Here is a 26,967-nt window from a genome sequence, read left to right on the forward strand (position 1 = left end):
AGGCCCTGATACCTAGAGGGGATCTGCAGTATTGACTCTGAACTATGGATACATGTAAAACAAATGCATGCTGCTTCTTTTTTTAATCTGTGGATATTTAGACTGGTCTGGGAGATCACTAAGAATAACCAGATACAAAAAAGGGAATGGGAGCTTATGTTGAATAATTGAAAAATTTGTAACAAATGTTAAGTTCCTAAACTTGAATTATTCAGTCACACTGGACAAAGCACTAGAAGATGCAGCAGAACAAAGGACGCAAGTAAACTCTGATTTCTAATCCTGAGCTGACAATACCTTTAATGTGTATAATTAAAAGTTTTTGGCTCTGAACATGTGAAGTAAGATAAAATGGATTTATTTCCTCATCATATGCAAACTTATTAAAATACCCAAAGTATGACTGTAGAGAATGGCAAAACCCTGATCTATGTACACCATCTGCAATAAAACCCTTTGTCTTTGGTATACTTGCTCAAGTCTCCCTGCTAGGTTTTCAATGGGCAGATGCTGTGCAACGTCTAAACTAATATGCTAGGTGTAAACTCACATGGTTATATTGACACTTCATTCTTTGAGCCTTGTCCTTGATGCACTGTGATGTTGTGCATTTTCTCCAGTCTGATTTCTGCCGCTGTTTCCAGATCTTTGTCTCAGATGACGCCTTAAGGTCATCTTATCTTCCCCATGGGCTGGGTCTAGAGTATGAGTCAGGAATGTAAACTGAGGTTTTAATCAGTAGCAATTAAAGTAAAAGAATGGAAGAGCAGCTGCTGGAGTTGAAATAACTTAGGAAGCACTAGTCTCATAACTCTGCACAGCTTGTGTGTGATTCACATGGCGACTGTGATCATTAGGTTCCTTCATGAACCATCCCCCCAAGAGGGCTGTGAAGTGATCCTGTTGGGCTTTTTGGTCCTGAACCCTAAAGCCAGAAAAACATAATGCTTCTGGCAAGCTAGAGCCTAAGGGCTAAATGTGATGACAAGCAAACAGGCAGCCTGAGATGCCCTCAGCTTTAATGGGTTGCCTTTTGAGGAGGTACTGCCAGGCTAAGCAGTAGCAGTGAAAGGACTGTGATTCTTGTGTCTGGCTCATGTCACCTGTAGTTTTGTATGGGCCCAGAAGGGAGGGCTGAACATTTCTTAGTAGATAGCATGTTCCTACTCAAAAGAAAAACTCCACAGAAAAGCAAAGTAACCTAAACCCTGTGTTCGTGAACAATATAATGCAATATTCTACATAGTTTAATTCTATTTAGCAAGGGAGGGAGAAGAAAAATCACTGTAGTCAGGAGCAATGGCAGTAGAAAAAAGGAAGGAGGATGAAATGAGGAAAGGAATGACTAATTCTTTGGCAATGAATTAACGTCTAGATTCTGTGGTATCTACTACATTATCCATACTAATTAAGAGTTTCTATGACAACAATTCAGTGAAAGGTAGTTGTACCAAGTTGTGGTTAAGACACTATCTCAAGATAAGAGGATCTGGGGCTAGTTCCTCATTCAGCCAAACACTTTTTGGACACTACCCAGTATGTTTAAATTCGTTTTCAAATCTTCTATCTGTAAAAAGTATAGGTGGGGAGGCTGTATTTCCCAAGTCCAAAACTATGGTGAGGATGATTCTGTTTGAGATCTGGTGGTGGTTATATGGCCCATAGTAAAGTTTTCTGGCAAAGACCAATTAAGGGAGGTGAAGACAGGGGATGCCAGGTGCTTCGATAGGTCAGCAATACCAGGCAAAGAAAACTGTAACAGATCCTGTAAGTAAAAACAAATTATTTGCAGGAGTACTCTGATGCCAACAGGAGCATTACACAGCTTGCCTTCAGTAACAGTCTCCTGTTGTAGAAAAGTCTAAGTTTCCATACCTAGATTTAATTTTAAAATTAATTTGCCCTTTTAAAGGAAGGGTTAAGGCTTGAAAAAACATTCGCTGCATCCCAGCAAGTAGGTTCACTAATAACAACAAAGACCAAAGACAGAACTTTTGCATTAGAGAGAACACTTTATTATTTCTCTGACTAACATTCTTTGCTTTCTTTGGAGTCCTGATGAAATGTTTTTGATTGCATACAAGTAGGAGATCAGTTGTAATAAGGTGTGTCACTGTTTCCCATCCCTGTTAATAGCTTTCAGTTGTTGCCAGGTCTGATATACTTCTTTTATTTTAAAATCTTATTTTTGATTTTAAAGGGACACTATCATAGAATCATTTAGGTTGGAAAATACTTTTAAGATCATCAAATCAATAGAAAGAACCCCAAAAGTTTGCACTGCCTTCTTACCTGCTTAAGGACATCTTACTGGGAGATAGGCATACTAAGTAGTATATTTGAAAAGGCCCAGCATTGATTGGTTTTTGTTTTTAAATAGCATGTGAGTTTCATGGAACTAAACCAGTACCTGAGTATTTCTAAAAGCCCCCTTCCTGATCTTAAGACTGCAGTTCTTTCCAGTGCTACTCTTTATTCAGGTTTACTCTTTGTATATTAGCTTTGCCCACTACTACTTTCTGGGCAGTGAAAGTAGAGTTGTCCAGGTTTCCTGGTGTTTATTCATTCATGGCATATGCAGTGTTACTTGGGTTAACAAGTTAGAAAAAAAAAGATTTTAATTTTCTGTTTTCTGTCATATTTTTAAAAATTATAAAAACAATTTCCTCAACATGTGGTGCTCTAAGTTCCCTTCCCCTGTTGTTTTTGGACCTGGAATATTTTGAAAACAACCTCTTAAAAAAAATAGTATTTTTAAAACCTCTTACTGGAATGCATTTGATTTGAGTTATTCAAAGCAAATGTGGAGGACAAACAGACCTATGAAAATTATCTGTTATGGGAAAGCAGAATTGTTTGCTTACCTCCCCAGGACACTGATTCTGTTCTGCATGCACATGTGGGACCTCCTGGGAACCTTATGAGAATTATGTGCATCTACCAGCAGAATTTAGCTGCCCGATATCCAGAAATATGTTTGGACACAGTGCAGCGTCACAATTCACTGGTTCTAAGTTTCTGGTAGGAGCTAGACCTTTGGCCAGGATTGCTGAAATGAAGAGGCATGATGACCTCCTCTGTGAGGTCCCTACTTGAAGGACTATGCATCCCCTCCTGGATAAGAACAGCTATAATAGCTCCTGTGCCAGCAGTTCAGCATGGGGGTACAGGAGGGGCTTCGTTCATGCAGGAAGGCTTCGTTGCCATAAATGTAGCTCAGCTCCCCTAATTTCAGAGGAGTAATGCCAGCTGATACTCCAATCCACACAGTCTGACTGGTTTAATGGACAATTTAACTACTGGTTTGTTGAGAGAAATATCGCTTATTAAAGGTATCAGATGGATTTTCTCAGCGCTTCTTTTCCTGCTCTAAAGATCATAGCCTGGGAACAGCCTTTAGGTGCTTAGGCATTTTTCTCCTCCTGTTACCTATTCCCACATGTGCAGACATAGTCCTTCAGTTATCATATTGTAAGTAATTGCTGTAGGGAAGATGATGATTTCAAATAAGAGAATATGAAGCAGGATCAGATGAATTCCTTAAGCAGCATGAAGTCTAATTTCCTCTGTGTGTGTACCTATTACTTCAAAAATAAAGGCAAGACTCAACTCCCTTTAATATACATAGATTATCAACAAAATTGTTTTGAAAATGCAATTTTCTTAAAATAATCATTGAATCACCAGTAAACGGCTCTTCCAGCAACTAGCAAAGAATGACAGGTCTAAGTTCAGCCCAAAGTGTCTGAAACATGGTGGTTCTAGTTAAAACCCTTTCTGGACACAGTTATAAATTCCAACAGCCATGTGAGGGTGGATGAGGAGCAAGGGATAGTAAGACCAGTGAAAATCAGCTTTGTTGATGTCACTGATGAAATCTCAAAGTAAAGGGGCTTAAAAACCAGTGAGCACATGAAGACAAGCAATACAAAAATAGTATTTTTAACTTCATTGGTGTTTTTATAATGCAGATAGTGAAACAGCTTCTTGTGTATACTCACAGAGGCTGGAGATTCTTGTTTAGCTTGTGGGAAGAAACAAAAGGGTGAAAAACTACTATGTCCTGAGCAATGCACTTGATGCTTACCCACTGTAGAAAAATGTCTGTATAAAAGTCTGAAAAGAATTTGCTGTCAACTGGCATTTCACGTCTCGCTATAAATGCCTGTTAGACTAAAGGCAGTCACCTGAAGCTCTGACTAGTGGTAAACCTGGATGAAGATTTACCTCAGACATCCTGAAGAATCCATCTTTGGTTATTCTCATATTGATATATACAATAACAACAAGGTGATTAGGATTAAAACCACAAACCAGTTATGCTCTGGTCACTCAAGTCTTATATAAAATCAGCCTCTTTTTTTTCTAAGATACTTCCTGGTTCACAACGGCAACACCAACTGCACGAAGATAGTTACATTAACTGACGTATGATCTCATTTGTCTCCAGTGGTGTTATGCTCTGATTCAATCTTTTAGTGAGTTATAGGCCTTTGTGGTCCGGGTGTTGATGAAATCCGCCTTCTTAAAGTCAGCCTTTGGAATGAAAGAAACAGAATAAATCATTATCTTCCCTCGATTCTGCAAGGGAAGGGTGGGTTCAGCTGCCTAAAGCTAGATAAGGAGCTATGGTAGGGGTCTAGGCATTGTCATCTACAGTCAACAGAGGCAGAACAGGCATCTCCCAGGAGTGACTCAATTCAGTTCAGAAACAGGCGAGATGAATTATTGGAGTTGCTTAACTCTCTCCACTAACTGTTCGAGGACCCTATTCTAGCTCAGCTTCACAGTCTCCTAACTCTTAGGTGACTAATGTCAGTTGAGATTAACCCTATCTGAACAAAGACTACAAGGCACGGCAAAATGACTCAGGATTTTATCAGTCTCATTTGATCAAGTTATTTCTGTTTCTTATTAGATGGACTTTTCAAAAATGTCTAGGCATTAGGTGGCCTGGAGTTTTCAATGCTGTACCTGATCTCTCTAGGGGACCTAATCTGCAGAGGAACAGCAAGTAATCAGCATTTTTTAAAACTCAGATCTGACAAATGTATCTTACAGGCATACCCAAAGTACCAGTGACTTCAGAAAATTCATGCCATAGGGGATATTGCTGTACAGTAAAGTCAGGAATGTATTTGCAAAAAACCAAAGACAACAAAATCCATTTAAAGTTTATATAGATACAGCACCCTTGCTCTTGAACACAGATTTCTGGTTTGTGCTGAGCGTGATGCAAGACTGTTAAAGGACACTACACCAAGAAAGTTTTTTTGAGCAAATTTCAACAAAAAATCTACAAGAAACAAGCTGACTAATAAATGATGAAGGCTAGAACTTGAAAAAACGGAATAGTTTTAGGTTATATGGAATTTTGGGTGACAGAAATTCTGAACAGTAAGAAAACAAGGAGTGAAAACAGTTTGAAATGCAGGTTGAAGGTAGGTGGGTTGAAGTCAACCCAGCTGTGTGCTTAAAAAACAGTCACAGAGCTCTACAAACTGGCTTGTTGGCTGGTTCATGCTGGTCATTTTTTGTTTGATTTTGATTGTGGCAGTAAACATTTACCAACACCTTTCCCAGGCCCTAGCTTTTTGTTTGAATATAACTAACACCTGGGCTCCCAGACCATATAAAAAGGGAGAACAAAACTGCTCTGGTTTTAAAGCAGGAAGCTGCCTCGCCCTGCTTTGCTTTTGCTGGCAACTTAGGCTCTCTGTGTCAGTCAGCGGTGGATGAACACCTACAATGCATCAATTCTCACCATCTGACACTGCAACAGCAGCAACGTTTTTCATAAACTTTGCCAGTAGATATGAAACCACAGAGGGAGAGAATATGAACACATGAGGAAAACTAAGGGCATGCATTGTACAGCATTATGGACAAGTAACAGAAATACCAAATTCAAAGACCACTTGAAATCCTATTGTAGGTTGTTTCTTAACAGTGCAGAAGTCCTAAGGGTCCCAGGGGACAAACAAGCGGGTTTTCAGTTGAAAAGGACAGATTACATGTCTTTGCTGTAACCCAGATCTTACCTTTTTGTAAGCGCTGTGGAGGTCGGTATGTGACCACAAGGAGTAGAGGAGGACTGAAGCAGCCCTACTAGCTTTGCTGAACATGTTACTGTAATTTTGCAAAAAGAACGATAAAACATGTTTAAATTCTCATTTCATAATCACAGTGCATGTGCAGACTTCAGCACATGTAACCTGGTAGCATTTGTTCTGTCTCTCTTTCCTCCTAAATGCTGTTTTACTGTTCTTTAGGTATGCTATCATGTTTCATGCTGTCCTGACTACTGACAAATGAAACATGCCTGCCTGCTTCACTCATGCTTCAAAATTAGGGAGAAATTAAATACTTTATAGCCTTCATCTTAGAGCAGCTATCATACTATTCATTTTCAGTTGAGGAAAATATGTCTCAGTGTAACATGCATTTGAAAGGATCTTTCCAGCAGGTAAAATCTCTGGTTAGTTAGATAGGATTTAAACTATTCAGGCCCTCATGAGGCCTCCTTTACAGAGATGAATTTCCTCTTTCACTTGTAAAAAGAGAGGAAGGCAAACAGAATAATTATTCATATTCATAAAGCATTATCTTTGAGTAAATATTGGCTTCATGTGATTATATATGAAAGAATGATTAAAAGAATTTCAGATCTATTATCTAAAATGCCACTTTATGAACAATTTTTAAGTACAGTTCTGTAAGTTCTATAAAATATATCCCTGTGCTTTACTGTTAAAGATTATCAGGGCTGTGTTACAAGGAACAAGAAGGAAACAAACTTTTTTGGGGCAGATAGACTGACGGTCAACCACTATATATATCAGAATCTAGATTATATTGTGCAGTTATCTTCTGAGGAGTTATTAAAAATGTTGGAACGTGGCAAATTTAGCTGTGGATGGAACAGTTGTTAGAAGATATTTTTCTGTATTTCCCAATATGTGCAATTCTATTCACATCACAGTCACTTGCTTAAGCTGTACTGAACCTTGAGATGCAGTGGTTTTTTTCCCCAAGTGGCAGAGGTTGCAATCTTTTTTCTCCAGGGAAAGGAAAAGGGAGAGGGGAAGGCTTCTCAACCATCTTACCTGTCATTCATGCTGATGGCAATAATCTTTGGTAGGCCATCAGCACTCAGGAGAAGACGTGCATTGTGTGAATTGCTCTGTGTCAAATTGTACAAGGTGTAGCAGATAGATGCTGTGGTTTCGCAGCCAGTATCAGACGCCAGGACAGACTCAGGAAGTACTGAGACCAAATCAGGCAAAACTTCTCTAGCTACAAGTTGGAAGAGAGACAAGCAATTCAATTACTAGCGGGTGCAGATTTATCTAGGGGTCCTACAGGATCTTATTCCCCCCTTTATCACCTACCAGGGTGCTGTGTGCTCCCACACAGAGTTATGGTTTCATACCAGCATTACATCCCCACAATTTAGATGAAGCTGCACTAAATCAGACTATGTATTTTGCCTCATACACAGTACATTAATACTTCATAGTGAGGTCACTAGGTGTGTGATAATAGCAGGCTGACACTTCCTGAGCAACCCTGTGTGTCTTACGGGCAATTGTGGGTGTAGTGATACACAGCAAGCTAAGGAAGGGTGAGTACAGTACAGCTGTTAGTACTGCATTTATCAGTGGTCAGCTATAAGGGGATGCACATACTCAACTTTCTGAGCCAGTATGCAAGGTATTTATTTAAGAAGAACATCATATTCTGAAGTCCATCCCTTCTGAAGAAACATCACTTTGACCACACTGGGTGTGACCCTACAAGCCAACCAAACAGCAAACAGCTGCTCAGGGCAGCAGCTGAGTACTACTGTACACTGTGAGATCTGTGCCATGTTGACCAGGGCTGATGGAGAAAATTACAGCAGTCAGCAAGAGCTCATAGCCAGGTGCTCCCACTGTAAGAAGTAGCACTGGGCAATAGTTTGGGGCATTTCGGGCCATTCTCCCCTTCCTACCCAATGTTTCACTAGGATAGAGCACCTTGCTCTTTGTGAGTTCTCTTCATTCCTCCAGATGGATGTGTAACATGGTTCATGTATACTGAGATTAAACTACATACAATTTAGAAAAGGACCTTTAAAACTGAATGAACGACCTGCTATGCTAAGTATCAGTCTAAGCAGTTATGTCAAACATGATAGTCCATTTTTTCTTCCATTGGTAAATGAAGGAAGGTGATTTTCAGGGAGTACATTTGGAGTATCTTGAAAACGTCAGTTCAGAACAAATGCTATTTTTTCAAATAAAATAGGAAATTTTCTGATGCTTTTCACTCATTTTAGAGATCTTCTATACTGAATTTATCTAATTTTATTGATATCAAGGGTTAATTCTGCTTGATAAATATAGATGCTTTTAACTAGGAAACAGTATGACCTTCCAAATGTTTTCCTTTGGCCAAAATTATTTGGAGAATTTGACCTGAATTCACACATGTTTTCAGCCAGTCAAAAAGAACACCTTTTCAAGGAGAAATAGTTAATCTGAAATTTCTTCAGTTCTCTCTACTACAGGTAAAGTAAGAAAATGACCGAACACACAAGATAAAGCACCTTTCTCCAAAGCTTCATGGTATTCTGTCTTTCCCACATTCTTTCAGAAATTGTTTTTCCTGATGAAATCCTAACTTCTCAGTTTAATTCCTATTCTCCCTGGGTGATTCACCACTTGGAATTTTTAACACCATATGGAATATCCCTTTGAAATCAGCCCAACAATTTGTTATAATACTTTCATTAACAGGAATGTTCTCTAAGGATTAAAAGGTGCCCAGGAGACTGTTCCCACAATTCTGGAGGTTTATCTGCCCCACGAACCAGCTGTGTGCCTGTAATTTCCCCCTCATCCTTTGGTGGGAACACAGAAAAGGACAACAAATTCTGTGAATTCATTTTATCCTATCAGTAGGAAAAAATTTCAAATATATATTAAATTGAAATAAGAATACTCAGAATAGAAATGGCTTCTGATGTGCAAATAATGATAACAATTTAGAGATAAGGTCCTCTAAAAAGACCGAACTATTTTTTCTATAGCATCATCTAGCTTTCATTCTCAAATAACTTATGCAGGAATACTGTGTGAGGCGCAAGCTTCCAAAGCTTTGTGACTAAAAGAAGAAAGTATGGTATTTGCTAGAAGAATTAGAGATGCTCTATGATTTCTCACAAAGGATTACATAGCTGTGGCAGCACAGATCTCGGCACTCACCTTCCTTTACCCTATTTTAAGCAGAAGAAAAACTCCCTCTCCAAATCTGTGTAGATTTTACTCCCATTATGTAATTTTTGAAAGTAAAATCAATGAAAGAAGCTGATGAGGAATACACAATTTAGAGAAAACTTGAGGTTAGAGTCTTTCTTAGGCAAAACAGTTTATTTTCAACCCTGTATAATGACTGCAAATATCTGACCTAAAAATCTATTAAACTCATATATCAGTTCTTTTGCATTTATTTTTTTAAAGAAGGAAACTTTAAGGTAAAGAGAGCAGAGAAAGAAAGCCCAAAAGACAATGTCAGTGTTTGCTCACCTATATCACTTTGCAGAGAGGTGTTGCGAGACAAGTTCCTGAGCAGTGAGACTGCTGTTTTCTTTACTGTCGGGTGGCTTACATGCAGCATAGTTCGAATACTTGGAAGACCATTTGCCTTCTGAACAACAGTCCGGGCCACCGCAAACGGCATCTGTTATAAGGCATGTGGCAACAGTGTGTCATTACCCTCATAAAAAACCACAGCAGGTTCTCTACATCAGTTTAAGCACGTATAAAATAGTTTAAATCCAGAGCTACATATGAGCTGCAACAGAAAAGGAAGGTGATATAAAAGAAGTTTTGAGCCCTCTTTCTCCCATGTAGTCTTTGGCCAGTTCCTCACACAGAGGTCATTAGTTTCTTCACCAGAAAAGTGGTCTGTGGCTGTGTCAGAGCCTTTCTCTCCGCACAGCACTGATTATGTTCCACAAAGCCACTTTTCTGGTGCTTTTAACATCTACTCATCCCTCACTGTGCAATGAATTAGCAAATTCCACATGCAGAGGTGTACACAGTGAGAAGAAGCAGTACCCATATTTGCCAAGCAAGAAACAGCTGCACTGCTGGTTTTGACCTTCCTTTCAATGTTCTTTGATTTTCTTGATCATGTCTGTGAGCCAGTGAATTGTCAGTGGTTATCTAAGCTCAGTGTGGTGGGCATATTTCACTGCACCACTATTCTCTATGCATTCACATTAATAACCAAACAGTAACAAAAAAAGGAAAAAGCTGACTTACTGGTCCAGTGCCAGCTGTGAGGTTCTGGAGAGCTCCCAGTGATGCTTCCTGTGTATAGTTTCTTGTGCTCTTTGCAATTAAGGAGAGATATATCCTAATCAGTGTGGAATGCCAGAGTGATTCAATGCCTCTGGGATTGCTCTTTTCCTCAGGTAGTGGGGTGTCCTGCTGCTTCTAAAGATGTAAACAGAATGAACCTTTAGAAACAGTTACCTTATATGACTTAATGCATCACAAGCCATTTTGTAACTATGACCAGATTATTTGCAGATTGTCAAATTGTGAACTCAAATGATGATGTATAAAATTTCAATATTTAATTATGCTGGCCACTCTATCCAAAAAGAGGAGATAGGTATGGGGGAAGCTGCTTCTCATCTCTCAGCAACTGACACTAGGAGCCAAGGCCAAGGAGAAACAGAAATGGCCAGCTAGAGTTGTACTGTGCATCAAATGGGAGAAGGCAGAATATAGTCCAGCAGAATCAATAGATAGGAAAGGGTCATCAAGCCGCTCCTTTTGCTTTTGCCCTCCCCTAATACCTGTTTTCCCTCCAACAACTGCCAGTTGACAGATATTTGTGATCTGTACCACATGGCATCAAAAGAAGAGGTTTTGAGATGGCCCAAAAGCCAGCAAGTCATGGAAGCAGCATCACAACACCCACTCATTAGCAGGGCACTTGTGCAATTGCTGTACATGGTACAGATACCACATAGATCCATCAGAAGGGATCAAACTGTGTTGCAGTATTCCTCACTAATGAAACAGGGAATTCATACATCATTTTCATCAGCAGCAGCTGAAGATAATGGGAGTTAGGAAATAATAAATTTGCATTTTTGGGGCAAGTGAATGTCACACTACCAGATACATCAATAACAGATTGTTAAGTAGATGACAGCCTTATTCTCCAGAAGTTGCTACAACTGATTAATAAAAGGAGATGTAACTAAACATGTGCTTTACCTCTTTTACTTTTCTGCTCCGTGTTCCAAAACAGCCTGGTGTTTTATCATTGCTAGAAATATTTCTTCTTTGCATATATATGCTCTGGGCATAGCTCTCGGGGAGCTCTATCTCTAGCTGGTAGGAAAGATTGTGAAGAATGCACACACAGTTCTCTGTGGCCTAAAATAATAAAAGAATAGAAATCTTGAAAGCTTTGGCATGCGTTGAAGGGACATGTATAGACATGGGAAGAGCTTTCATTTTTGGATCTTCAACAACTAACTGCAGCTTCTAATGGCTTACAGAAGAGCTAGTCTTTGTACCAGTGATCCACAAGACTGCATTTACACTGATAAATTAAACATGCCCTGGGATGTTCCTGAGCACGGAAGCCAAATGGCACACAGGGCTTGCATTCAGAGCAGGGTGCATGCCTGTTGGAAATGGTCCTTGGACATTATAATTCCTGAATTGTGACTGGGAATTGTTTGGGCAAGTGCTATTTGGTACAGATCAGAAGTGTGCCAAGGAAGGTTTAAGAGCTTAAGAGTAAAGATGATCATGTACACACCTCGCCATAGTGTCAGTAAAAGGAAAGCTTTGTACCTTTCCTAAGGAGAAAGCACATTTCTGTGGTAGAATGCTCTTTTTAAATTAGAAGTGCCTTTCTGGGCATGGCTAAGGTAATGTCTACAATTTCTGAGTGATGAGTCTAGTGGCAAATAGCTTTATTACCAGTTCCTTCTTTTTTGAAAGTAAAAAAGGAATGAGTAGTTTTAAGACAAAATGCAGCAGGGAGCTATTGGCACAAGTGTAATGTGCTGGATTCTCCCTGAAGCTAATTGCACTGAATACAGGGAGATGGAGAAGCTCAAGTAACTAATCCTAGAACAGAGCTATAAATGTGCAGTAATTACCACTACACAGCACAAGTTATAGCAGGCATGCTAGAAGTGCCTCACAGGCTGCGGGCTAACCTTCTCGTAAGTGGTGATTGGTCTTCTCAGCCAACTTCAGTCAGCTAAAGACAAGCATCTAGTCTAAGCTAGATGTTCAGTCAATGGTGGGAGGAAGAGCATGAAACTGGCTTCTGGAGGTGTCCATGTCCTTGTAGTTACTGGCTTAGGCAGCAAGTGTAACTTCTAAAAAACTTAGAAATATAAATCCCATTCTAAATGATCCAAGCTCTTTAATTACACTGTCACCCAAAGGGATTTAGGCTCTTCATTTCCTAAGGGGCACATAGCACTAAATATACAGGAAAGTAACTAGATTAATATTTTAAGCTTCCAGATAGCTATCTCGCTGAGACAGCTAAAAAGGTGGTATCTGACTTTTTAGATGTTTCAATATCTCTGAAAGCTGTGACTTTATGCCACTTTTTAAAAAAAGATGGAAGTTTCTAGCTCTCTCTGGTGATTCTGAAAATGTTTTCCAAGTGCTAAGGTATGTTATTCTTTTAGATTGCAGGATAAAAATACTTCAAAAAGCTTCTTACTGGACTTTTATCTTTGATGACAGTTCTAAAAGCCCTGGAAATAAGTTTGGCAGTTACATCACAACTGTTTCTGAACATTGGTTTCTAAACGCACAAAAAATGTTCTCTTAGCAATTTCCCCTAGGAAAAGACCTTTAATCTCAAAGAATACCTTGTCATTAGGCTTGTGGTCTGCAATAGCTCCTTGAATATAATACACAAGAGAATCAATCAAGCCGTCACATTCTCTCATCTTTTTCCTTCCTTCTGGGCCAGCAGAGCTCATGTTTCTGTGCAGGAAGGAATATGTCGGTGAGAGGAGATTTAGTCAAAGATACTTCCTTGTGCCCCTCTGACAAACTTTTCCAGCTAAACCTTAAAGATACTGAAGTTAAGGTTGACTGCTTCCTTTCTTCAGAGCTGTAAAATAATCTGAGCCTCTACTAAGTAAAATTTTCACATTGGTGCACTCCCAGACAAAAACAAATACTCCAGAAAAACAACCTGTTGTGTTTGGACAGATAATGTAAGACCTGACTCAAATCTTCATTTCAAAGTTGAATTAATCCTTTTTAAACAGTCAAACTGGATTTTTTTTTTATGATTCGATTTTTAGTTAAATTTTTAATAGTTAGGACAATAGCTATGTCAAACCATCAGAGGGAAGATACCTGTAAAAATTTCCATGCGCACAAACATCCTTTAGCATTTACCTACACCAAACCAGTTCTTGATCCGAGATGACCCATCAACTGACACATGTTCTGAGAGTTTCAGCAACATTTGTACATTAACATGTAAAGATAATCGATGTCAGTTAAGGGGCCAAATTCACATGGCAACTCACGTGCTTATGGAAATGCTCTGAGGAGTGCTAGAGGGCAGGAGGGGACATGAATGCAGCCAAACTGGTAGGCTGGAGCAGCAGCCTGGCCCCACTGCTGGGCGAGAGGCTAAAGGGATAAATTGGGACAGGGCTTCCACTGCCATTGCTGCCAGAGCAGCAGCATGAGACAAGGAATAAGAAAAAATACAGTGTTCAGCTGATTCCCAGCTTCCCAGAGAAGCTACTGGCACCTAAGCAGAAAAAAAGCTGAAGGCACTAGAAGTTGGTCAGTCAAAGAGGGAAATACCAGATGCCTTCTGCAGATGCCTTCGGCTGTTCTACCACTGTGGTTCAGATGCTGCTCTGCTGCTTTCTGCTTCCTCCAGACCCAAAGGAAGGCACTGTTTGCCAGGCTTTCAACAAACACTTTCTGTGCTTTGTGGTAATCCAAGTACAACTTAAAAATGAATTATGAAACTGATTTAAAAACTCCTGAAAAGATAAACACATATTTGCTGCTTGAAGTTTGGCTCTAAATAAGCTGCTAATTTCCAGGGTAGTAACAACACTTCCAATTTGGGGGTATAATTATTTTTACAAGTGAACAAACTCTGAATTATGGAATGCACGAATTATAAACCTAGGCCTCATTATTTTGGACTCCTACAGCTCTGCTGGACAAAAGGCTGCATGCAGTTTTCACATTCCAGTTCTTTGCTTGAAATAACTTTAAATATAACCCAGTCTTAGCATCCATCACAAAGGGACATGTTCTTTTAGATAGTTTCAGGGTGTTTGTTTTGCATGCTTACTTTACCCACTAAAAACTACAATGGTTTAAAATTTTATTAATGACAAATCCAGTAAAGTACAGCTTTAAACTTTCCTGGGGCTTATGATTGTAAAATGAATGTAGCATTTTATATACTGTCAATGCAGTTCAGGTTTTATCCCCAGGGAAATACTTATTCAGATTAAATACTAATGCACTGTAATTATAGTTTTACTTTAGGTCATGCTGTTAACAATATGCCTATTTACAAGTTCATTTAGTCTCTCACAGAATTAATATTCAGATTCCTCACTATAGACATCACTTTGGAATTTAATGTTACCTATATGTCACATCAGAGGCATGTCACCCTTTCATATGTTTATGGTTATGCTGACAGAAATGTACGTTACAGCCCTCCCAGCACATAGCAAAAATAGTTTCTGAGGCACACAGACTAAAAATACTATTAAAAGATAAGTGTGGAATTTCTCTCACCAAAGACACTTCAGCTGGTACAGCGTTTCGTTTTGTCATGGTATGTTATTCTAAAAAGCCCTGAACTTTTGACAATGACCATCATGCTGAATGGCTGTGCAAGGAGAGGCCACCACCTGGCCTTGCTGTCCAGCATGAATATGGTGGGGCACATCACAGCTTTATAGCTCAGGAGGCAGAGAAGAGACTGAACCAGAGGCACTGTCTTGTTCTACAAAGGAAACAAATTACTGAACTCTGTTTCATTAAGAAGCTGATACTCAGTAGTTCATCCACTCAGAGATAGCAGTGTGTCTGTGCGCACATCTGTACACATATGGCCACTCCATTCTCCACCTTTCCCTATTTCCTTGCTCTCTCAATTGCATAAAAATATTATTAGATTGTGAAAAAAACCCCTTGTTTCTGAGAAGTGTCACAGAAACGTAAATTAACAAAAAAAAATTGAAACAATGGCAACAATTTGCTTAGAAAATTGCAAAACTGACTTCATCTTGGCTTCCTAAAATTTGAGGTTCCTGACAACTAGAACGCTTTCCTCTGAGCTCTGGAGTTGGACTCTTTTTGTAGTGGAGCTCCTGGAGGCCTTGAAATACTTAGTGCTTGGGCAATTGTTGTGGTTGGGCTGGCCAAGTATTGTGGCTCATGGCAGCCCTGATAGCAACACTTCAGGGCTACCTAGAAATATTCAAGTCTGTTGTGCAAGTTTGTTTTACTTGCATTTCATCAGAAGTACACTGAGACAAATACATCCATGGATAAAAGGATCAGCTGGAGTCAAGATCAATAGTCTTCTTATAGAAAAACTCTTCTGCTACCCAATTTCTGACATCTCTACCCTGCATTGGTACTGAATGGTTGGGAGAATGCAGCATGGGGAGAATGCGGCCTTAGGGAAATCACTGCTTGTAGGGATGCTTTCCTTTGAATGACGTTTTGGCAATATCTAACTATTAAAAATCTCTGACTTCTGGCATGCTTAAATACACTAATCCTGTTGACATGCCCAAACTATACCACATGCTAATGTGGATGCACTCTATCTATCTGCGTGCCTCATTTATCTCATCCTGTATTTGCTGCTTCTGATCTCTCTTGCACACATGTAGGGTGTAATATATCTGTAACCCTAATAGCTGTTTGCCCATGTTCCTGCGGCGTTTGTGCAGGATCAGCTAATTCCCTACTGAGAAATATTGTTCTGATCCAGACATGTGATGTAAATACAAAGAAATGTAACACTATCAAATCAAGCGTGATTTTGAAAGAAACAGAATGATAATGCATGTTCAGTTAGCTTGCAAATGGCACCAAATGAAAGGAATACTCCCTTTAAGCCAGCACTGAGTCACACACTGGCCAGCTATGTTGGAAAAGGGTTTTGCACTGCTGTGAATGAACCATGCAACTGATAAGAAGAGGACTTTTGCTCCTGGGACTCATTCTGTTAAAACTGGTAATTTGAATTTAACTCAATTACATAGTAACAATTTCCTGAAGTAGTTCAGGGAATTCTATTCCCTTCATGCCTTACACAAATCAAAAATGCAACAGGGAGGGAAAAGTATCCATGGATCTGCTTACTAACTACAGGCACCAGCCTGCAAGCTGCTTGCTGGAAATATAAAAAATTCCTTTCAGGAATGGGGGGAGCAGATAAACTGAAGAGGAGGCAAGAAAAGATAAGAATGGATGGAAATAAACTTCAAGCAATGGCAATGCTATGCAAGAGGCCTTGTTTCAAAGACTTGTTATCATCAGTCATTTGTTTTACATTCTCTCTTAGAAGCTTCCATTATGAAACTGAACTGCCTTTATGCTTTTTAACACATGGTGAGAGCTTTGGCTTCACTTCCCTCCAGAGCAAATGGAAGTAGATGTTTATGCAGCCTCCTGGTCTGAAGGGCAATGATACTACTTCCTCCAACAGCTTTCCACCATACTTGTGGGTCACTCTATAATTCACAAAGAGTTTAAGAGGGAGCTGGGACAAAGGGTGAAAAATGATCACAAAAAAGGAAAGTTTACTTCTATTTTACTGTCTGGGGAACCAGGAACAGAGAGGTTATCTGACTTTTCTGGAGACAGTTTTCTAGAAGGTTTTGAAGAATTAGGACACATAGGGTTACAGGATGCTCCAGTTACAGAGCAATTAAAAAGGAGGAATCTAATGAAACACAACAGTTGAGATTGCTAGCTCCAACACTTAAATGAAATGTTTTGCAGGAAGAAATGTGACCACTAAAGACAAATTTTGGAAAGTGCAGCATTGCAGAACTTTTGGGAACAGGTATTTCAAGGTAAAAATGGAACTAGATCATTATCAGCTTTCAAGGTATAATACAGTCAACCTTCTACTCAGCCTTCCTTTTAATCAGAGGAAGAGCCATGCCTGAAATTCACTTATGTATATAAACAATATTCAAAACCATATATTCTGCATGCTGTTGGCACCTTACCCTTTCAGACTCAGAGAAGGAGTGTAGAAGAGGAGGTTAAGTATCTTGAAGATTTCTACCCATTGGTAGACAGAACTATTACATGTAGGAGTTTCAAGCCAAGAAAAAGTGACTTTACCTTTAAAATTCAGTAAGACTTGTCTGCAAAAATCTGCAGTACTCTCTAGATAGTTTAATACACCAATTTTACTTGTTCAGCTTGTTGCCAGGCAGCCAGCGAAGTCTTTCTATTTGTCTTACTCTGCCTGTTCAGGGCACAGTGCTTTTTATCATATTTCAGGACTGAACAATACTATTACTTATTCTAACTGCTAATGCAGAATTGTGTGGTGTACACAGCTTCTTTTTATTATGTAAGTTTCGTGACCTGCAATTTCTGTAAAACTGTGTCAGAAGCAAAGCTTTAGGACAAATTACAGACCTAGAGAATGGAATTAACAAATTCTTCTAACGTCAGACTTCCTTATCAGTGACTGCATACGCTGACACAGGCAGCCAAGACACAGGCACTCCACCATAATTCTAGCAATAACTGGTTAGAAGAATGGGGAGTGTTCTGGGCATTCACTCATTACAGTGTTAGTATTTACAATATTATCTGCTAGATGTGAATTCACTTCTCCTGTTGAAATTCTATCAAAGAGGACGAAGAGAGCTTTAATTTATTAGTTGATAACTGTGTGGCACAGCGCATACACCCATGTCAGATGATAGTGTTAGATTTGAACTGTGGGTGTTCCTTTCAGTCAATAGGTGTATCTAAATTTTTGAAAAGAAGTTTTGGCATTCTCTTATAACGAAGTACTGTACTGTGCGTAATGGACTGCACTTCAAAGTACTATTTTTACCCTGTAATAGAAGCTGCAGGCTATAGACTTTATCAACATGTTAGTATTACAAAAGGGAAGACTAATTACAGATTTATATTCTGGCAAATATATATACTCTTTAAACATCTTTAGTAGCAACATCATTCCCTCAGTGCACAGGTTTTTTTTACTTTGTGGTGTGCTCTTTTATTTTTCAGGGTTTCTTTGTTAAGAGGCTGGTTTGGTTTTTTTGTTTGTTTGTTTTTGTTTTTTTCTTTAATTAATACATAAAGAAGCAATACATCAAGTCACCTAATTTGGGATATATGTTAATTTCCAAAAAAGAGATGCAAACTGATTAATCTTAAAAATCTTGGATATTTGGTCTGTACAAATATAGTAAGCCTCATTAAAATTTACTCTCTGCTAGAAAGTATGTTGGTGATCCTGCAGATCGACTTCACCTGGGAATTTCCAAGCCCTTCTTGTTATAATTTTCAGTGTTCAAGCTCTTGAAAATGAGAAGGACTATAGACATCATATTTTCAAAATGGGTAATGTATCTTTGAGAATCAAGATAAGAGAAGTTCGAGATACTTTTCATTAAGGCTGCAGAGCTAACAGCAGCTCTGAAGCAGCCCCACTCACTGACTTTCAATACAGAGTAAATTATGTTTCTAATCTATTTTTATTTAACTTAAAACAACTCATCTAACATTATGCCTTATTTATCACATATCAAATCGTGTCAAATTACTGCAACAAGCTCAGAAACAGTAATACCATGCTAAAACTGAGAAAATTCTGTGCCCCCATCATCTGGCTCATAGGGAAGAGGAGGTTCCAGAGTCCTAGTGCAGGAGAGGAGCAGGTCGTGTGAGCACAGAGAAGCACAGCTAACAGCCAGACTTGTTTCTGTACAAATGCAGCTGGGACTAACACGAAAAAAGACAACCTGCTTCATTTCATAGACAACATCCCTAGCATTAGCTAGAGACATTTTATTATGGGTAGTTAATGTTTCTCTGTATTTTCTTTTGAGCCATCAGAGAAAATAAAAGTTAATTATTACTTAGAGATGAAGTTAATTAGTAGTTAGTGAGCTGACAGGAGTTCCTTCAAAAAAAGGTGCTTTATTGTTGAATATTTTGTATAGCTAACAATTCATTTGCCTTCCAAAACCACATGAGTCAGATACAGAACTGTTTAGACAGTAAAAATTCATGCAATACAGACACAACTACTCTGCTATAGGACGTGTTTACTGGGCAGCTTCCCAGCCTCTAAATTTCAAAGTTAATTCATTGTATTTTACTGAGAAGAGTTTAAAACTCTGGCCATGCCTTTGCACTCATACTTTACTCATTAATTATGCCAAACTATGTCTTTTCATGCAAATTTGAATGTGTAAACAAAAATCATGAGCATGTTCTGCTTACTACCCAGGCTACTGTGCCTGGTACAGCTGGCAGGACCCAGCAGGTATTGAAGCAGAACTTCTCCAGCACAAATGGCACAAAACACTGTTGTCCCATTAACACCTAAATACTGTTATAGATTAAGATGACTTGCTCAGTCTATTGAAAGAAATTTCTAGGTACACGAGCACTCCAGTTGTCCCACTGATGGACCTATGACACCAGAACTAATCCTTCAAGTGTGCTAGTCTTCCAGTAGCCCAAATGGCACTTACAGGACTATACACCAGTAAAGTGCAAAGAGAATAAATTGTGAAAGCTGCCAACTTTGTGGTTCTTATGGGAAATGCTAACACTCCTGGATGTCTGAACCTGAGTTACTGCCCACAATGAGTTATCCACTGTAAACAACATTGCCACAGCTTGAATAAAACATGCATGACAACAAATTTCTGTTGAGGCGACTGTGAAACAGTGATATATGAATATAGTGAATTTTCTTTGCACTTCATAGAGGACTAGTTTCTTGTTTACATAGAATCAGATTCTCTAAATAGAGGCATGTGATGATAAAAATCCTATTACTGCCTATAACTGTGTTTTGCTCCAGCACAACTGAGAAATTGTGTTTCAAAGAAATGAATCTTACTGCATTACCTGCTATAGTCTAGGACTGTTCACAGGGTTTTGCACTGCTACTTTTCAACAAATACAACCATAAATCTGTAATGTCAGTCAGAAATACAGATACATACTCAAGATATGTATAAGAGTCTTAATTATTTTGAGTTTGTAGAGTAGGCATATTTTTATGATTCCAGTGGATAGTTGCTTCTTATGCTTCATAAATTTTAGAAATTAAAATGAAGCAGGAATTGTGTGAAAAAGGTATTAACAAAGTGGTTAGAAATGATACTTATATAGGTCAAAGAACTTTACATCCTATAAAAGTGCTACTCTTGTATTTGTATCAGCAGATCATACAACTTCAGACCTAGGCTTTAAAGGTCACCATGCTATACATCCACTAGAGCACTGGTCTCCCCAAGAGGTGAACAAGACAGTCTACTGGGGTGTGGGAAAGAAATAGTTTTGCACCATTAATAAATAAAATTTTAAAAATTAAACCAGGGTTCATTTAATCTTTATATGTTCCTTTTTAATTTTGGTTTTATGTATACTTTCTAATGTACAAAATATATTAGTACAGTAGTACATGTATCTATTTTATAACAAAATAAATATACATATACTGAGGGAGTCTTCTCAAAAGGTTTTACTGATAGGGGTATATGATCAAGAAGGTTTGGGGACCACCGCACTGGAGCCTTAAAATAAAAGGTTCACATAGGTTTAAAGCCTCTTTTAACTTATTGTTAGCCTTTCTCCAGTGCTAATTTGTAATACCACTCCTAACAACCACTTTAAAAAGATTTTTTTGTTTGTTTGTTTTCACTACTAGCATCATCAGTCAGGAGCTAATACTATACATCATACCAATAACTGTTACTTAGTGAGGGATCTCTTCAACTTCAATGCAACTACGCACTGTAACCAGGCCTCTGATTACTATCTTCTGTTATGGATATACTTAGTTGTGGAGTATCTATCAAATGAATAATATATAGGACCCTTATAAAGCAAGCTGTTTTCACTGTATTGAGCAGTAATTTTTCTGCTCTGATACACATGAAGCATTTCAAATTATGATCTGTATGCAAATTCTTCTCTTGGAGCCACTGAAGTTCAAAGCAAAAAAGAAAATAAGTGTGCAGGACTGTTTTATCATCTCTGTTGTTTTGGGTACCTGTAGACTGAGTGCTCACCTCAAGCATCCTGTGGCATTATAGAAGATATCAGGGTCAGGTAGAATACTTGACTTTGGGTAATCACGATCTGGCCAGCCCGAGTAAGGTATGAGAACAGCTTCAGTCAGTGTCTCCAGGGCTTCTCTAATCAGTAGGTGCTTCAGCTGGTCATTGGAGGACAAATTCCACAACAAACCTGCAATATCCAAAATAAGATCACAGTGGCAAAAAAACTCCCCTGCAGTTTTTAAGATCTAATCTTAAACTCCTTAAAGTCAATGAGTGAAGGAGCCTGCCTGGTACTTGATATCCTGAAGAGGAGCAGAAGGGGATGATGTTCACCAGCTCTGATCTGAGAACACGGAAACAAGGCAAAAAAAGAGGCACAATTACTCACATAATTGAAGTCAGATCTCTGTACAGTCTAACACCCGATGGAGAAGCACAGTTTTCCATGGCTCTGCATGTGAATTGCCCATCTGCAGCAATCATCTTCTCCATTACCAAAGTAACACAAGCTAAACAGAGCTAAAAACACCGACACCAGCGATCATTCTTCACACTTCCAGGGAGGAATGCATCCTTCTGGATGTGTGGCAGGACTAGTTGCACTTCCAAGAACCATGTAAAGACCGAAGAGTGGGAGAATAAACTTACATACAAAGGGGGTAGATGGGAGATACAGAGAATAAGTTTACAGGTCTTTGGAAATCTGCTGGAAGACAGGAGATGTCCATCACATTTCTCTAACACTTTCCCTCACAGGGGGGAAAGCTGTTAAAGACTGGTTGGCTGTTACTGTCCAGACATTTGTCACTAAACAAATTGTTAAGTAATTCTACAAACCTTGCCTGCTCACAGTCTCCAAACAACAAAACAAATCTCAAATATAATCTTGCATAATTGACTAGCTTTTCTTATGTTCTATTTCAACAGATGACAATTCTTTTTAAAATAATCTTCCCCTGGAAAAAGACACGTATTTCTGCTTTTCACTACAAAGGCATTCATTGTTTCCCCAGCCTGCTGCTGTAACTTTCACAGACCTCCTCCTCTAAACACTGGCAGAGTATTAGTGAATGTTCCTTTCATCAGTTCAGGAAAAAAAAAAAAAAAGACAAAAAAAAAGCAGCTTCTTTTGTATCTCCTTACACTTTGAATTTAATTTCAGCTATTGTGAACAATAGGAAAATCAAAACAAAAGCCAGCCAGAAACAGACAATTCCTTCTTCTGAGATCAGTTCTTCAATCTCTGTATTGGGTGATAAAAGGAAGAATGTATTTTCCTGAAGGATAAGTAAGGCTTATAGGAAATCAGACATGCAGTCCAAACGGCACTGGTAAGGGAAGCGGGTAAAGACAGAATGGCCCAATGCAAGTGCACAAGGACAGAATATCGTATTAAAAGGAAGAAGTGCATTCTGAATTATAGACAGATACCTACAATAGAATTGTCGGAACAGAATTTGAGATGTTGTACAGATGTTGCACTGTAAATTTCCCCCCCCCAAATCCCACCTTTACCCACAGGCATTGTCTCACTTCACTCAGATTCTCACAGTGGCATTCTGGGTGTGGATGAATTTGTTCACATTAGAAAAATGTCTTCAGGAGTGGGCTCTTTGCTTGCAACTATGCTATAACGTATTCATATGGGCACAGTTTTCCCTTAGATGGTTATCTGGGAAAATCAGTGAGATGTCCTTTTAAATTTTATTTCTTTTAATGACAGTTCTGTTTGTGCTGTAATCTTCCCTGCAGGAAAAACTTTCTTTCCTTTCTTAGATTTATGCTGCATGATAACAAGATCAAGAGCTTAGATACTCCCTGAAGGCTCATCTGGCTTACCTTCAAAAGCTATTTTTCTTGTTTTTTTCATGCCACAGCCATTTTACTTTCTGTTCCTCAATATGCTCTCCAAATACTACAGAATGTCATTCCTGTGTTGGCTCCTGCATTGTCTCCAAGTGACATCCTCTCCTACTATTCATGAGTAACCTCATTCCCTCCCTAAGAGATTTGCAAGAAGTATGTTCGTATGTCAAAAAAGGATAAATGCTATGGTTCCTTTACTTTACTTGTATCAATTATTTTATGAAGTTAGCAAATTCAGTCACTGTGATCTTGAGGAGGTCTCTTTCCCCCCAAGAAGAGGTCACATAAGCACAGAAATTGCACAGAGAAACCAGGCAGCTTTTTTCTGCACAGGGGCATTAATGTAAACCGGTCCACCACAGCTTTCAAACCACTGTCATAAGCATAAACCTACTTTGGTGGGGGTACTGGTTTGGTGCTTTTTGTGTTGTCCTGGGATGCACAGACTGTGAGGTAGGACACAGCACTTGCTATAACCAGCATTTATCTCATTTATCACTTCCATTGCTTTCAGCCTTTTCATAGGACAATACAAGGCACGCTGCATGACTATGCTCAGGCTATATTCCTCAGCCTAGGCCTTGAAGAAAAATACAAGCCATCAAAATATTATTTGAGAATGTATGATATGGCTTAATATTAGCCAAGCAGCTGTCTGTATTAACAGTGCTGGTACTAATAAGCCAGTGACCTTAAAGATAAGCGTCTAAGGCTGAGATGTACTTATATGCACAAGTATTAGATCATATTTCTGACAGGTAATAAAGTACAGTATGAGAAAACGTCTGTGTCTCAGAGTTTTAACCTCCTTCTCTTCAACAACTTCCTTATCTTTGTATATTTTTGTCATGTGAAGTGCTTTGGTATCATGCTTCCTACACAGCAGTAGAAACAAAAAGCTTTGCTCTGCTGAACTTAGATGTATTTATTAACGAGTACCACATGCTTCCCAGGAGTCTTTCACCAGAGTTCAGTGTGGCATTATCAGATACCAAGATTATTTTACTAATCTCTTATGAGGGAAGACATTCAGCTAATTATCCTATCGTACATTTGGAAGTCCCTAATTTACAGTCAAAGTAGCCAAGTAATAAGTATGATGTGGAAAGACAGATGGGCTTCTCATGCTGAGCAGGTGAAAGCCCCAAGGTTCTGCATTTATTTTTCCCCGGAAGTATTACAACACTGCATTGTGATTGCACACATAGCTGTGATATTCCACCAGTCTTGCAGGAAGCCAAAGGCAATGCAACAGGAGAAACAAAACTTGTAGGTGAGCCATCAGTCAGACAGGGAAACTGTTGCTCAGCAGCATTTAACCATCTTGGTCGAAAGGCATTCAGAGGTTTGCATTGTGCTTGGAAAAGCCTTTATGTTGCAGCCCTTCTCAGGCTACACAGTCAATCTGTACAGGACAGTAATTCCAGTGTTTCCTAGATATCACTGTACATGCCAAGATCATCTGGAAGCACTGACCTTAGTAAGTAAATCCTTAACAGTGACTGTCTACCTCCTGTCTGCAGCCAACTCCTTGTCTGCCTTTGAAGTGTGGGCTGGGAAAGAAAGTAGCTGGAAGCAAAGTTAATATTCTCATAGAAATGTATTCAACCAGGCTGCTCTTTGCCCTGAAGGCTCCTTGCAGCTTGCTAGAGAGCTGGAAGAACTGCTCAAGGGATGGCAAAAAGTATGCCCTAGTGCCATTTTCACCCAGTGTACTTCCTCCTGACCCCGTAATTGTCTTGAACAAGGTGAGAAATACTCTTGGTGTATTTTTAAAGCCATCCCTTGCAACAGATATCAGAATATTTTGTGTTACACAAACTACAACATCCTGTTTGGTATTGCTTAAATATTTTGTTGGTGTCTTGTATGTTTCAAAAGTAAATATTCACGTTCAACAACAGCAGTATTGCAGAAAGGTGGTGCACCTTCATCCATATTCACATTGGTGAAGGGGAAGACAGTGATCTTATCCTAAACAAACAGTCAAAGCTTTTGTCAGAAATGTTGAAATTGCTAGAAAGAAAAGAGTATTAGCTTTCTGGCCACTACACTACCATTTTCCCTCACTGGTGGGTAAAAGCACTGAGACAACACACTACACAGTAAGTTACTAAGTGACCCAATTCTGCATCTGATGAATGTGAAAAACTTTAAAACATTTTAACATTGCAGAACTGTAGAACTGAGCCAAAAGACCTAACAATACAAAGCTTTGTTCTCTGGCTTAGGAAGCACAGTATTTCAAATACTTAAAAGAATGCAGAATTGCAGAAGGTCTCAATATGCCTTTGCTTCAAAGCAGGGCTGCTTGATACCTGTATCTTTTCAAGCACTGCCATTTTAATAGCTTGTGTTCCTAGTATCTTTACATATCACTTGAAATAAATCCCCGTTTATTTATTCATAACGTTTTCTTCCATTTATAAAATACAAGCCTGCTTTTCCTTTGTAGGCTAACTAGAATGAATGTGGGTCACAAGCAGTTGACTTCCTAAAGACACACTATGGTCAAACGGGAGTGCAGGGACCAAGTGATGGGCATTTCTTCACTGGCTGCTGCAAAGCCAACAGAGAAGTATATCAGGTTTCTTTGTGAGTAACGTTGGACATTTCCTCCCACGATTCCTTCCGGTACATTGATGTACAAGAGGTGTAATATGGGGTTTCTGATTCAAAGGGCTCTTCCTTCAAAATTGCAATGGGTCCTACTAATTTTTAACACGTCTTCCTCAAGGACATTGGAAATAAAAGGATGAGAACACAAGGCCTGCAAAGACTGAATCCAGAATGCAAGTCACTCCACTGATGGTGCTGTATGACCTTTACACACAAATGAATGTCCTGCAGGAATTCTCTCCCCTATACACAGGAAGGAAGCATGCTGTTGCTGTGGCAGTTTTGTTTGTCACAAAACTAAGACGACAGACCAGGAGTGAGCGAGCTCAGAGTAGAAAGCTGTGGCAGTAGGGTTTGTGGAGAGTAGGACAACCACTTTCTATCCACAGCACCTGACAATTCTGGGGGACAGTCTTCAACAAGGAGCTCTCAGTATGCACTGGCAGCATAGTGTCAAAAAGTGAGTGCAGAGCTGCTGTGTAAGTAGAGGGTGTTAATTATGGCCCCAGGCATCTCTGGAACTGGCCACCAAAGCAGTCCTACAGAATTTGCTATTTGAAGCCTCACTTTCTTTTCTGGAATATCTAGGACTGTAAGCTTCCTGCAAACAAATAGACTCATGTCATTTCTGAAGAAGCTTTAAGTGGGGAAGTTGTAGTTCCTAGTGCCTTCTTACTGTCTTAAAGACTGATCTTGAGCAAGGACCTTGGAATTTCACCCTAAGGGAAAAGCTTAGAATAGGAGACAATGTTCTTGTATTTAGCCACTAAACACTGGCGTGTGTAAACAATCACGTACCTCCCAGGGAAGGCTTGTGTGTTGCTTAAAACACTTCATGGTTGACTGCACAGAAAACACTACCTGTTATTTGCTTTTTAGTCTCTACATCCCTGGTGTGTCGGAGTAGGCGGAGCAAGAGTGGGATCCCTTTCTGCTCTGACACTTCCAGCTTGTTGTCATTATCCTCAAACACTAAATTTCTCAGAGCACCACATGCTGCCCGCTGAATGTCCTCGTTCTGAACATCAAGAAGCTGTAAAAGTTTGGGGATACCACCAAGTGAGAAAACCTGTTAACAAAACAAAACACAGCAGAGAATAGTTAGATACTGTAAATTACAAACGCCACCTTTCCCCGCCCCCCCC

At 39.2% G+C, this 26,967-nt stretch overlaps 1 protein-coding gene across 1 annotated transcript in view; it reads right to left on the reverse strand.

Annotated features, from left to right (window-relative positions):
• Positions 1-2,338: 2,338 nt before the first annotated feature.
• The window catches only part of PKP2 (plakophilin 2), a 34,790-nt gene continuing 10,161 nt past the window's right edge, over positions 2,339-26,967 (reverse strand). Inside the window, exons 4-12 of the mRNA XM_026868385.1 lie at positions 26,684-26,891; positions 21,347-21,524; positions 12,911-13,028; positions 11,280-11,441; positions 10,311-10,484; positions 9,570-9,723; positions 7,107-7,296; positions 6,042-6,129; positions 2,339-4,536 (exon numbers count right to left, since the gene is read on the reverse strand). Of these exons, the coding sequence (XP_026724186.1) occupies positions 4,468-4,536; positions 6,042-6,129; positions 7,107-7,296; positions 9,570-9,723; positions 10,311-10,484; positions 11,280-11,441; positions 12,911-13,028; positions 21,347-21,524; positions 26,684-26,891 (1,341 nt within the window). The 3' untranslated portion in view covers positions 2,339-4,467. The remainder of the gene's footprint in view (positions 4,537-6,041; positions 6,130-7,106; positions 7,297-9,569; positions 9,724-10,310; positions 10,485-11,279; positions 11,442-12,910; positions 13,029-21,346; positions 21,525-26,683; positions 26,892-26,967) is intronic.

Source organism: Athene cunicularia (genome assembly GCF_003259725.1).
Source record: "Athene cunicularia isolate RWA chromosome 1 unlocalized genomic scaffold, athCun1 chr1_part2, whole genome shotgun sequence".
Classification (NCBI taxonomy): Eukaryota; Metazoa; Chordata; class Aves; order Strigiformes; family Strigidae; genus Athene; species Athene cunicularia.